Consider the following 13,027-nt stretch of genomic DNA (forward strand, 5'->3'; position numbering starts at 1 on the left):
TAGGTAGAAGTTAGAGGTCCTCACTGTGTGCCAATTAGCCAGGATGCCCAAACGTTTGCACACAACTGTATCAAAGAACTCCATGTCATGTGTCTTTATATACAGCTAAAGGCACTAAATCAAATATCATTTACCTGTACAGTAGAGCTGGTCTAAGGTATTGGATTAGTAATCAAAAGGTGGCAGGTTTAAGCCCCACCCCTGCCAGATTGACACTGTTGGACCCTTGAGCAAGGCCCTTAACCCCCATTTGGTTAGACAGTGTACTGTTACACTACTGTAAGTAAATGTGAATGTATCACATATACCTGCAATGTCACCGTGCACTTCAAGAGGGCGCAATTGCCTTACTATCAGCAATACAATACCAACTCCAATCCCAATTTTTGTCCCAAATTACACTTTTTTCCCTATATAGTGCACTATTTTGGAAATTGTGGCACGCCCTAAATGGCATATGAAGTGCACTCGTGAAATGCCACAGTGCACTAAAAAGGCTGGCGTCCAAATGACCTGCACTTAGTCATGTGAAGTAACATCCAATATACGATATTGAAGTTGGTAGGGAATAGGGAATAGGGACTAAGGCGATATTTGAGACACAGGGAGCAGGCGTGACGTCACGGGCTTTACCTACCTAGCCGAACCTTACCTATGATAACTCCGCCCACTCCTGCTCTCTCACGCACTAGTTTGACAGCGGAGCTTTGGAACTCGAAGCCGCAGCAGCCAGTTTAATCACCAGACCACGCTTTACTATTTTGGATATACGTTTTAATTTATTTTTTTCTTCTTTTTATAGTCTTCAATGTGGTGTTTGTGAAAGAATAACCGACTATGAGGACCTATATATAAAGTAGTTTATTTGTGAACGTTTTATTTCAGTATACCGACTCGTCCCAAACTTTCTGTATTCGTCTTGACCGCGCGGAGGACTCGAACATGTCTCGAGACCCAGAAGAAGTGAGTAAGCTGACCGAAAGCACGTACAAGGTAAGCAGCAGCATTGTGTAACTCTAATACATATAATAATGCTTTTAAAAAGTCATTCTTCAGAGTTGAACCACTTGTACCTGTTATAACCGTTCATGACAAGGTGGCTGAGCTGCTCAGGACATTGAACTTGTTGAACGGTGTGGCAAAATTATATCGCGATACTTCATTACGCTTCCATACGTTAAACAGCAAGTATCGCGATATTTAGTTTTCCTGCTGTCCAGCTTACTACACCGACTATAAAACACAATATGCTTTTACTATTAAGCTTTTACAAAACCTAAAGTCATTCAAAAATACTCAAGAAGTATTAATACATCAATGGCATGGCTTCAGTTTTTGCTTAATTCCAACATTTCAAATAATTTAGGGATGGGCAAGGTACTCTGACAAACTATATGACACAACATGTTACTATTAAGCATTTACAAAACCTAAAGTCACTCAAAAATACTCCAAAAGTATTAATAAGTTAATGGCATGGGTGCAGTTTTTGCTCATTTCCAACATTTCAAATAATTTAGGGATGGGCAAGGTACTCTGAGAAACTATATGACACAACATGTCACTATTAAGCATTTACAAAACCTAAAGTCACTCAGAAGTACTTAAAAATACTCAAAAAGTATTGATACATCAAAGGCATGGCTGCAGTTTTTGCTTAATTTCAACATTTCAAATAATTTAGGGATGGGCAAGGTACTTTGAGAAACTATATGTTTACATGTGTTCAGTATTTAGCAGACGCTTTTATCCAAAGCGACTTACAGTTGTGATAGTATACAATCTAAGCAAGTGAGGGTTAAGGGCCTTGCTCAAGGGCCCAACAGTGTCAACGTGGCAGTGGTGAGGCTTGAACCGGCAACCTTCTGATTACTGGATTACTGATTACTGGACCAGTACCTTAACCACTAGGCTACAGCTGCCCAACTATATGGAGTAATATGTTACTATTAAGCATTTAAAAAACCTAAAGACACTAAAAAGTACTCAAAAACACTCAAAAAGTATTAATACATCAATGGCATGGCTGCAGTTTTTGCTTAATTTCAACATTTCAAATAATTTAGGGATGGGCAAGGTACTTTGAGAAACTATGTGACACAACATGTTACTATTAAGCATTTACAAAACCTAAAGTCACTCAGAAGTACTCAACAATACTCAAAAAGTATTGATACATCAATGGCATGGCTTCAGTTTTTGCTTAATTTCAACATTTCAAATAATTTAGTGATGGGCAAGGTACTTTGAGAAACTATATGGAGTAATATGTTACTATTGAGCATTTAAAAAACCTAAAGACACTCAAAAGTACTCAAAAACACTCAAAAAGTATTGATACATCAATGGCATGGGTTCAGTTTTTGCTCATTTCCAACATTTCAAATAATTTAGGGATGGGCAAGATACTCTGAGAAACTATATGACACAACATGTTACTATTAAGCATTTACAAAACCTAAAGACACCTAAAGTCATTCAAAAATACTCAAAAATAGGGATGTAACGATACACTCTACCCACAATGCGATACGATTCACGATACTGGGTTCAGGATGTGATTTTTTCCCGATTTGTTTTTAAACAAAATGAAATTAAAGACAAATTATGACAAAGTTTCCTTTTATTATTTCTCTTAAAAAAATGAAATACTGTATTTGTGCTTATCTTTTATTTATCTAAATAATGAATGTCCTTTTATTTTTGAGGAAGGTACAAACTATGCCAAATGCTTATTGTGTAAAAAAACTGTATGTAATTTTAAAACAAATCCAACATTATATAAATAAATGAATAATGCAAATAAAGAAAGTATCCTCACATGAATAAATTTGGCTGGAAAATCCCCTACCTGGCAACTTTGTGAAGTGCCGTCAATACTGAGAAAGTACTTATAGCTAAATACTGAATACACTGTTTTAAATGTATTTACAAACATGCTGTTACAAAGTTAACAAATGAAAAGCTTGCATACACTTGTAAGGGTCTTGGCCTCCCAGCAGTATATTTATTTAGTGCGTGTTTACCTATAAATATGTGGTAGCCTAGTGGGTAGAGCTTTGGGCTCTCAATTTAAAGGAGAGTTCGAATCCCAGCTCTGTCATTCAGCCACTGTTGGGCTCTTGAGCACGGCCCTTAATCCTCTTGGCTCCAGGAGTGCCGTACAATGGCTTACCCTGCGCTCTGACCCCAGCTTCCAAATATGCTGGGGTATGTGAAGAAAGAATATCACTGTACTGTGCATTATTAAATATAAATATAATCTTTGTCATAATATAATTCTTTGTTAATTATTATAATGGACTATATCTGCTGCATTTGTTTCCATATAAATATAGCTTATCTGACTGTGCCTCTAAAAAAAAAGTACACGGAACAGTGGTCTATTGCCAATATTACAATGATAACTCGATCTGTAACCATAAGATGGAAAGAAAATCAGTTCAGAGAGTCAGATGTAATACAAGAATCCATAATTAGAAGCTGTTAAAACATGGGAGACTATTTACAGTCAAGAAAGTTTTTTTTTGCTATAGGCTTAGCTGCTGTTGTGTTGGAAAGAAGCCCTATTTCCTGTGCTTTTATTTATCTATGTGATCAGCAACAAGAGCTTTAGTTCAGCCTTAAGGTGCTGTTTTGTCAGAAAAACCCAAAGCAACCTTGTAATGTTATCTAATGCACACAGAAAATGTTCAACCTTCAAGTCAAGTCAAATTTATTTATATATAGCGCTTTTTACAATGGACATTGACTCAAAGCAACTTTACAGCGTCCAGGACCAACAGTCCAACAACCCCTGTTGAGCAAGCCGAGGGCGACAGTGGCAAGGAAAAACTCCCTTAAAATTACAGAAAGAAAGCTTGAGAGGAACTCGGCAGGGACCCGTCCTTCTTGGGTGGCCTGGAGGATATTTTAAATAAATAGGATTTACACAAATCATCCAAAAAACACAAAATTTAATTGAACTGAAAGTTATAAATAGCAAAAAAAAATAAAAAAATAAAAATAAATAAATAACATTGGCAACAGAGCAGTTCAGGAGAAGCCCAGTTTTAAGGGAATGTATCTTGCAACCCTGTCTGGAGTTCTATGTGAAAAAGAGCCACCTTTAAAGCAATCATTAGAAAGTCAATTGAGTTCTGAGTTCAAATCCCAGCAGTGCTATCGGGCAGCAATGCGTCTACACAGACATGATTAGCTCGGTCTAGGCGGTGATTTCTGAAGCCCTGCAATGGATTGGTGCCTTGTTCAAGGTGTTTTGCTTTGACACCAGTGTTTTCCTGATGGAACCGAACCCTACCCGACCCTGGACCCTGGCGAGAATAAAGCAGTTATTAAAATATAAAAGAAAAAAGATAAATTGCGTGAATACACTTCACTTTTGTCATTTTGATACTTTTAAATACTCTTGTTATTGCCCAATCGTGTATATGTGGCATTATATCCTACAGTTTCTTATTTATATATTACAATTAAAATACATATGAAATAAATTGTAAGCATTTTAACATCCCACTTATGAGCATTTGTACAAGAGTAAGGTGAAGTGGGTTGCTGATGCTATTCCTGAATTTTTATTGATCGTGTTATAGTGTGCTGCTTGCTGGGACCTTTAAGCCTACCCTGCATTGCTAAAATAGTTATATTTAACCTTGGTGTGTCAAGTCTATTTAAACCCAAGTAACTTAAGGTGTTTGTACACAGGTGTTGTATAGAGATGTGGGATTTTTTTCATTTGCACTAAGTAAAACAGTGATTTGAAATCACTCTCAGCCCACCACTGCTGGGATCCAGGTTCGAATCTCATCGGGCTTCCTCCTGCGAACCTATGGTCATAGAATGATGTGGGTTATATGTGGTTAATGCATGCCCATATGAGCATGCAGGCCTGAATAAGTAATTTGCCTAGTGTTGTTTGGGTATTTACTCCAGTCTGAACAGACATGATCGGCTGTGTCTGATATCGGGGAGGGGATGGCTGAGGCCCTGCGATGGGTTGGTGCCCTGTTTAAGGTATTACCGCATTGCACCCAGTATTTCCAGTAGAACCGGATCCATTTGAGATGCATACCATATTTGGAACAATATATAGCCACATAGCCAATCACGCCTGTGTCATGTCTGATAGCACCGCACAGATTCGGACCCTGATCAGTTTGCATATGCACAATATGGGCAACGTATGTACACCTGACCACCAGCTTGTTGGACATCACATTTTAAACTCATTATTTGTTTTAAAGGGGATTGTTATGGAATACTCGTTTGGGAGGGCTTTCCAAGGCTTTTCAAGAAGGCCTGACTCACAGTCAGTGTTCCAATTCATACCAAAAGTGTTCAATGGGTTTAAATGTTGGAGAAATGTCTCCACATGGCTCTATGGACATTGATTTGTGTACAGTGATGCTTGGCCAGGAAACGCCCTTTCTTTAAACTGTTAGAGACATATCATTGATTTTTTTATTTTTTATTATTGTAGAATTGATACACCTGCTAGCAATGGGTGTGACTGACTCACCTAAACTTAATAATTAAGACAGGTGTTCACATTTTAACACACGATGGTTCAATGGGTACTGTTAAAGGTTACTAACTTTGTCATTTGTTAATCATTAGCTTCCAAACATTACGTATTATGAATCACTGGCTATAAAAAATATCTTTCCATATCAGAATAAATTCCAGCACACTCATCATGTAAACATACGGCAGTCTAGATGAGGCGCGAGCTTTTTACGATTGCAAATGTTTCCCTATGTGGAAGCTGTGGTTTCGCAAGGCCTCGTTTCCACACCCAGTTCAGGAATACGTCATCGCCGTTCTCTGTCAGACTGCCCTGCTACTGTTACCGAGTTCCTGTGAAAGCATTTGATACCAAGAAGGGTGTCGACCAAGATTGCAGGGAGTGGTACGTTAATGATTAGCAAGAAAGCACATGGTGTGATATTAAATCCCAATTTGTACCCTAAACATCAACGTGGATATAAAATCAATTCAAGTACACCTTTATTGTCATCCATTCATCCGGGCAAATATTTGCACAAGGACGATACGTCGCACCTTAGAACTGGGGAAACCTCAAGAACTGTATCTGGCCAGCACTTGTGTTGCATTAATAGTGTCAGATGTGTCTGGTGTAAATAATCCTAAATAAAACGTACCGTTCAACATTGTTAGAACGTAATTCGAGTCTTGTGTGGACAGACCTCTACTCTGATGAGATAACAGTCTGGGGAATCTGTCACTGTGGTGATTTGGATGTTTCGAAGGTAAGGGAGAAAACCAATCAAGCCAGTCGATGCCTCCCGAATGTGGAGCTTAAAGCCGCAATGGCATTCGAAGCATCTGTGTGTCAAACCGCATACTGTAGTTTAGTAGAATAGTATATCTAAATAGTATACTTAGAATGGTATTGTGGGCGGCACGGTGGCTTGGTGGGCAGCACCATCATCTCACAGCAAGAAGGTCCTGGGTTAGATCCCCAGGCGGGGCGGTCCGGGTCCGTGTCTGAGTGTGTTTCCTCCCGGAGCTCCGGTTTCCTCCCACAGTCCAAAAACATGCAGTCGGGTTAATTGGAGACACTGAATTGCCCTATAGGTGAATGGGTGTGTGTGTGTATGTGTGTCTGCCCTGCAAAGGACTAGCGCCCAGCCCAGGGTGTTACTGTGTGCTTTGCGCCCACTGAAAAGCTGGGATATGCTCCAGCCTACAGTGGAGCCTACAGTAACACCCTGGACGGGGCACCAGTCCATCGCAGGGCAGACACACACACACACACACACCCATTCACTTATTGGGCAATTCAGTGTCTCCAATTAACCCGACTGCATGTTTTTGGACTGTGGGAGGAAACCGGAGAACTTCACACAGAAGGGACCCGGACCGCGCCGCTTGGGGATCGAACTTGGGGGGCGACAGTGCTACCCACGAGCCACCGTGCCGGGCTTCATCCTGCGAACCTAGGGTCATAGAATAATGTGGGTTATATGCAGTTATATATGCACATACAGTATGAGCATGGTTCACAGGCTGGAATAAGTAGTTTGCCTAGTGTTGTTGGGTCATTTATTCCAGTCCTGGATTAACAGGTTTAAATCCAGATTAAAGTAAAAATATCAAATTAGTTTTTTTATCACAGGGAGATAAGACTAGTATTTATTAACTCTGTTTATTAAGAATTTCAAAAACAAATGACATCACGTTTAGTCACTTTCCGAACTTTTTAATACCATCAGTAACAAATGTTTTTGGTTTATCTCGTAGCCACTGATGCACCTCTGCTTACACATCATCATCACATAAAAACCTTCTTCCCCTTAAAGCTTCTTTGAACGGTCCAAAAAGGTGGGAATCAGATGGCGCTAAATCCGGACTACAAGCTCTCTCTCTCAGTCGCTCAGACACGACCAATCACAACTCCTCCCGCCCTCACCGTTTCCAACCAAAATAGAAAAGTGCGGAACCTTTTTAAAGATCCCTCGTAATAACACAAAAACATTGCATTTTATTTGCCCCGCCCTCCTTTTTCGCATATGCACACATTTGCTGTAAATAGAATCCAAGGGGGTTAATAATGCTCTGATATGACAATGTGATTTACTGTTTCAGACTAAATGAAACTTCACTGAGCTTTGTAACATGATGGTAGCGGTCATTTTGGACATTCATAATCCCATTTTTTAAAACCCTGCCCTGAGTTTTTTTTTTTTTTTTTTTTTTTTTGGACGTAAGTCATGTGACACACATTGTTTCAGTAGCAACCTTGGAAACATTAGGCCAGTAATGCTGAACTACACTATGATAAAACACAAAGCTTAACAAGTATGAAGAGTAATTGGTCCATTTGATCCCAGACTGCTTCATGTTTGTTTGTCTTCACTTACTCGGGTAATGAGAAGGTACTTGACATCTATTTTTTTTTTTGTAGAAAGGAAGCAATGCATTTTAACAGCAGTTGCATTCTCACCACTTTGTACACAAAGACGTGCTGACAGGTGGAGAAATGGGTCCTGTGTTAACACAACCTAAAGCAGCAGTCTGAACACCTTTTGTATTCATTACTATATTTTAGGATGGTGCATATAGGAAAGCTCAAAGATTATAAACAATATATTAACTTTAATTACAGTATACACCGATCAGCCATAACATTAAAACCACCTCCTTGTTTCTACACGCATTGTCCATTTTATCAGCTCCACTTCTAGTTCTACAATTACTGACTGTAGTCCATCTGTTTCTCTGCATGCTTTGTTAACCCCCTTTCATGCTGTTCTTCAATAGTCAGGACCCCCACAGGACCACCACAGAGCAGGTATTATTTGTGTGGTGGGTCATTCTCAGCACAGCAGTGACACTGACATGGTGGTGGTGTGTTAGTGTGGGTTGTGCTGTTATGAGTAGATAAGACACAGCAGCGCTGATGGAGTTTTTAAACACCTCACGGACACTGCTGGACTGAGAATAGTCCACCAACCAAAAATATTCAACCAACAGTGACCACTGATGAAGGTCTAGAAGATGACCAACTCAAACAGCAGCAATAGCTGAGCGATCGTCTGACTTAACATCTACAAGGTGGAGTGTCTAATAGAGTGGACAGTGAGTGGACACGGTATTTAAAAACTCCAGCAGCGCTGCTGTTTCTGATCCACTCATACCAGCACAACACACACTAACACACCACCACCATGTATGTCAGTGTCACTGCAGTGCTGAGAATGATCCACCACCTAAATAATACCTGCTCTGTAGTGGTCCTGTGAGGGGTCCTGGCCATTGAAAAACAGGGTAAAAGCAGGCTAAAAAGTATGTAGAGAAACCGATGGACTACAGTCAGTAATTGTAGAACTACAAAGTGCTTCTATATGGTAAGTGGAGCTGTAGAAACAAGGAGGTGGTTTTAATGTTATGGCTGATAAGTGTATGAAGCCTATACATAACAATCCCCCAGTCCATTGGAAAGGCTTTCTGCACAATTGTGGAGTTGGGCTTGAGAGCTTGAGGTCAGGACTGTCCAATTTCTTTTTGGATCTTGCTTTGTGCACTGGGGCACCGTCTTGCTAAAACAGGAAAGGCTCTTCCCAAACTGTTGCAACAGGTTTAAACCAACATAAAACCCGAGGTGGGTCTGGTTACCCCGGAATTACTGAGTGTGATATAGTAACACATCCTAGGTTAGGACAGGATGCCAATCTATCAATAGACCTTGGCCATCCTCACCACTCAGATATAGTAAATCATGTCTGTATGTAGAATTCCCACTATTGCTGGGAATTAAAGCCCTGGGTCCCAACAGTAGTGGGTCAGCAGAATTTACTGCAGCACCATCCAATTATATTAACCTGTTAATAATGGGTGTGGCTGAAACACCTGAACTCATTCATTAGGACCAGTGTTGACCATACGATGTATTTTAACTGAAATTTAGGATTGGCTTGGCGGGTAGCACTGTCGCCTCACAGCAAGAAGGTCCTGGGTTTGATTCCCAGGTGGACTGGTTCAGGTCCTTTCTGTGTGGAGTTTGCATGTTCTCCCAATGTCTGTATGGGTTTCCTCCGGGAGCTCTGGTTTCCTCCCACAGTCAAAAAACATGCAAGTGAGGTGAATCGGAGATACAAAATTGTCCATGGCTGTGTTTGACATTAAAATAACTTGAACTGATGAAACTTGTATAACGAGTAACTACCTGTCCTAAGCACGATTCCCTTTTTCTTTAAGACAAGACCGTCAAAAGTGACAGGGACCCAGACCTCAAGGATCCTGAGGTTGTATACACATAAAGCACGTCCCCAAGATATGCTGGGGCCCGTCCATTAAAGGCTTTAAAACCATCAGTGCCAAATTATATTAGATTTTATATTCTGTATAGATGCTCTAATTGGATTAATGTGCTCTTTTTTCATTAGTTAACATTGTAGCTGCAGAGACCCCTTGGTAATTCCAAAATACAGTGTATTGCAGTAATCCAATCTCGATGTTACAAAGCCATTTCAAATATGACTCAAAGGTTAAAGTAATATGTCACTGTCATTCCTCTTCAATAATGTCTGATAAAAGTATTAGAATTAACTACTTATAAAGCATTTATAAAGAATTGTCCCAAATTCTTTTTATTTTTATTTTTTTATCCCCTTTTTCTCCCCCTTTAGCGCATCCAATTGTTTAATTTGCATCGTGCTTCTTCTCTGTCTATGCCGAACCCTGCCCTGACCGAGGAGATCGAAGCTAACCCATATCCCCTCCGACATATGAGCAGCAAGCCGGATGCATTTTTGCCACCCACACATTGATGAGTGTGGCGCCACCTAGCGTTGCATGCGGAGAGACACACCCTAGGGGCACCCTTCCTCATCTCTGTGCAGGCGCCTCTAAACAGCTGGCAGAGGTCGTAATCGCATTCTGACAGAGAGAGACTCGCATCCGGTTCTTTGTCCCGCCCCCCCAACTGAGCAACCGGCCAATCATTGCTCATACAGCCACTCAGCCTCGGACCGGTAAGGCAGAGCTGGATTGGATACCATGTATCTGGAATCCAGCTCTGGTTGCAGCGTGTGTTTTTAACACTGCGCCACCGACTTCCCAAATTCTTTTAACCGATACCCGACCACCATTAGTCAACAGTTAACCGTAACCACTAAGCATTTAACGCCCCATCAAAATATGAAACCCATCAACCAAGTATCTTATCAACACATCTACATGCTGTACTGTATAAAAAAACAGCGTAACAGTGAATACGACAGTAATGTAGAACAGCAAGTCGAACACAAACGCTAGGAGCCAAACCAGTTCAGCATTTAGAATGTGGACATTCCACAGTAGCAAAAAATTCATTAGAAACACCAACTAAACACGATAATTGAGAATACAGATGTTATCGGTGTGTTGAGGCTCCTCCTGACGTCAGTGTAGTTATTATAAGACATTTCACCAGCATGATGCAAAATATCCACATCACTCAGATCCACATGTGCAGTGTGGATCTGAGTGATAGCAATACTGCCATAGCAATACTGCCACAAAACAGCTTCACCATTTGTTGTTTTAATGCCTAATTGTTTAGTACTTTATGAAAAGTTTTAGTTTCAGTAATTTATTGGGATTTCTGTAGGTGACCATGACATTTTCATTGGATTGATAAAGGTTAATTTCAAAGGTTAAGATCAATCTCTGAATGCAACTAGTAACACAGCTAGTTCGTGCACACTGCCAGTGATGGTGCATTCACATGAGAAGAGGCTTAACCGTTTTTGCGCTGGCTTCCCCGCGCGGACACTGTGGTGTTGGGCTTGCGACCTTACTCCTTAAAGACCTGTGGCTTTCTCTCAAATGAAATGAAGTGTCGGAAAAAGATTTTTTCTAGGCCGCTCAGGTGGCGCAGCGGTAAAAACACACGCTGGAACCAGAGCTGGGATCTCGAATACACTGTATCGAGTCTCAGTTCAGTCTGCCGGCTGGGCTGAGCAGCCACATGAACAACGATTGGCCTGCTGTTCAGACAGGGGTGGGACATTAAAAGCCGGATAGGGACTCTCTAATCGCTAATGCAGCTGCCACCTCTGCTGGCTGATTGATGGCGCCTGCACAGAGACGGGAAAAGAGTGCCGTCAGGGTGTGTCTCTCCGTACACAGTGCTGGTCTGCATTGCGCCCGTCAAAGTGTAGGTGACAAGATGCATACGGCTGCTGCACACGTGTCGGAGGGGGCATGGGTTAGCTTCGTTCTCCTCGATCAGAGCGGGGATCGGCATTGGTGGAGAGTAGACTAACAGTTTAACCAAGGAGAAACGCAGACTGTCGTCAATCGCTGGCCAGATGTTTTCCTGTCGTCTAACACTAGTCAATCCTGGGCCAATAAACTCACAAGGGCAATTGATGGCCTCATTCAAAAGTGTTCCACCATCCTGTTACATTACAGCAGCAGACCCAGATTGTCTTGGATAAAGTCTGTGTTTGTGCACGGTCTGCCAGGCTGGAAGCTACCATAATGGGCTTAAATTATGACCGAAGTAAGAAGACTCAAGTGCTTGCCAGTTGCAGTTTATAAACCAGGGCTGTTTAATTAGCCGCCGGATCTGTGGGTCAGATCCGGAAATATTCTGGCTCTGTAATTGGTTCTTACCAACTAATTAGATTGAAAAAATATCATTCTGTACGTGTAACCAGGAGACGTGTCTCTGTGAGTGCTTTTATGATTATAAACGTCCTTAAAGAATGCATAGAATGTGTAGATGCCATATTAAACTATTCACTTCCAGTTAATCAGGTTTGGTTTGCTACAGTAGAGGTTGTCGTCCAAGGTTTTAGTGTTGGAACATACTAGTGTTTTTTTACCTCAGGTTCTTGATTCCTTTATTTGTGGTTCTCCGTTTTTCTATTTTTTTTGGGAATAAAAGAATGTATTCCTTTTTGTTCTTCACCATTAGTGTTAACTGATGCAATTAGCATTTGTGACTACAAACCAACTTCTCTTCAACTCAATTTCACCTTCTTTTACGATTGGCTGTTATTAAAACAGGGTGGGAGCCGGACAGGCGACCCGTCACAACTGAGGCAATTTCAACCTCTGCCGGCTGTTTGGTGCGCCTGCACAGAGTGGAGCGATAATGCGTTGATCAGGGTTTATATGTATCCACATATAAACTCGCCTCGTGCGGGTGAAAAGATACCTTCGTGTCGGAGGGGGCGTGTGTCACTTTCGCTCTCCTCAACCCGGGGCAGGGATCTGCTTTAGTAGATAGGAAGCATAATGCAATTGGGTAATTGGAAACGCTAAAAGTTGGGAGGAAAAGGGGAGAAAATGCATAAACAAAAAAATATAATTGGCCTTAGAATATTCGGACCCATGATTCAGTCCAGACTTAAAATGTACACATACTAGCATGTACTGTACGTAATTTAACTCTAACGCTATGTTTTCTCTGCAGAATGTTATGGAACAGTTCAACCCGGGTCTGCGCAACCTGGTCAACCTTGGAAAGAGCTACGAGAAGTCTGTCATGGGTAAGCATCTAAGAGTCTAGGTG

The 13,027-nt window shown here is 41.1% G+C and overlaps 1 protein-coding gene across 1 annotated transcript in view; it reads left to right on the top strand.

Annotated features, from left to right (window-relative positions):
* The first annotated feature begins 719 nt into the window (after positions 1–719).
* baiap2l1b (BAR/IMD domain containing adaptor protein 2 like 1b) overlaps positions 720–13,027 on the top strand; it is a 66,062-nt gene continuing 53,754 nt past the window's right edge. The window contains exons 1-2 of the mRNA XM_063018599.1: positions 720–993; positions 12,929–13,004. Of these exons, the coding sequence (XP_062874669.1) occupies positions 943–993; positions 12,929–13,004 (127 nt within the window). The 5' untranslated portion in view covers positions 720–942. The remainder of the gene's footprint in view (positions 994–12,928; positions 13,005–13,027) is intronic.

The sequence above is a fragment of the Trichomycterus rosablanca genome, chromosome 22 (genome assembly GCF_030014385.1).
Source record: "Trichomycterus rosablanca isolate fTriRos1 chromosome 22, fTriRos1.hap1, whole genome shotgun sequence".
Lineage (NCBI taxonomy): Eukaryota > Metazoa > Chordata > Actinopteri > Siluriformes > Trichomycteridae > Trichomycterus > Trichomycterus rosablanca.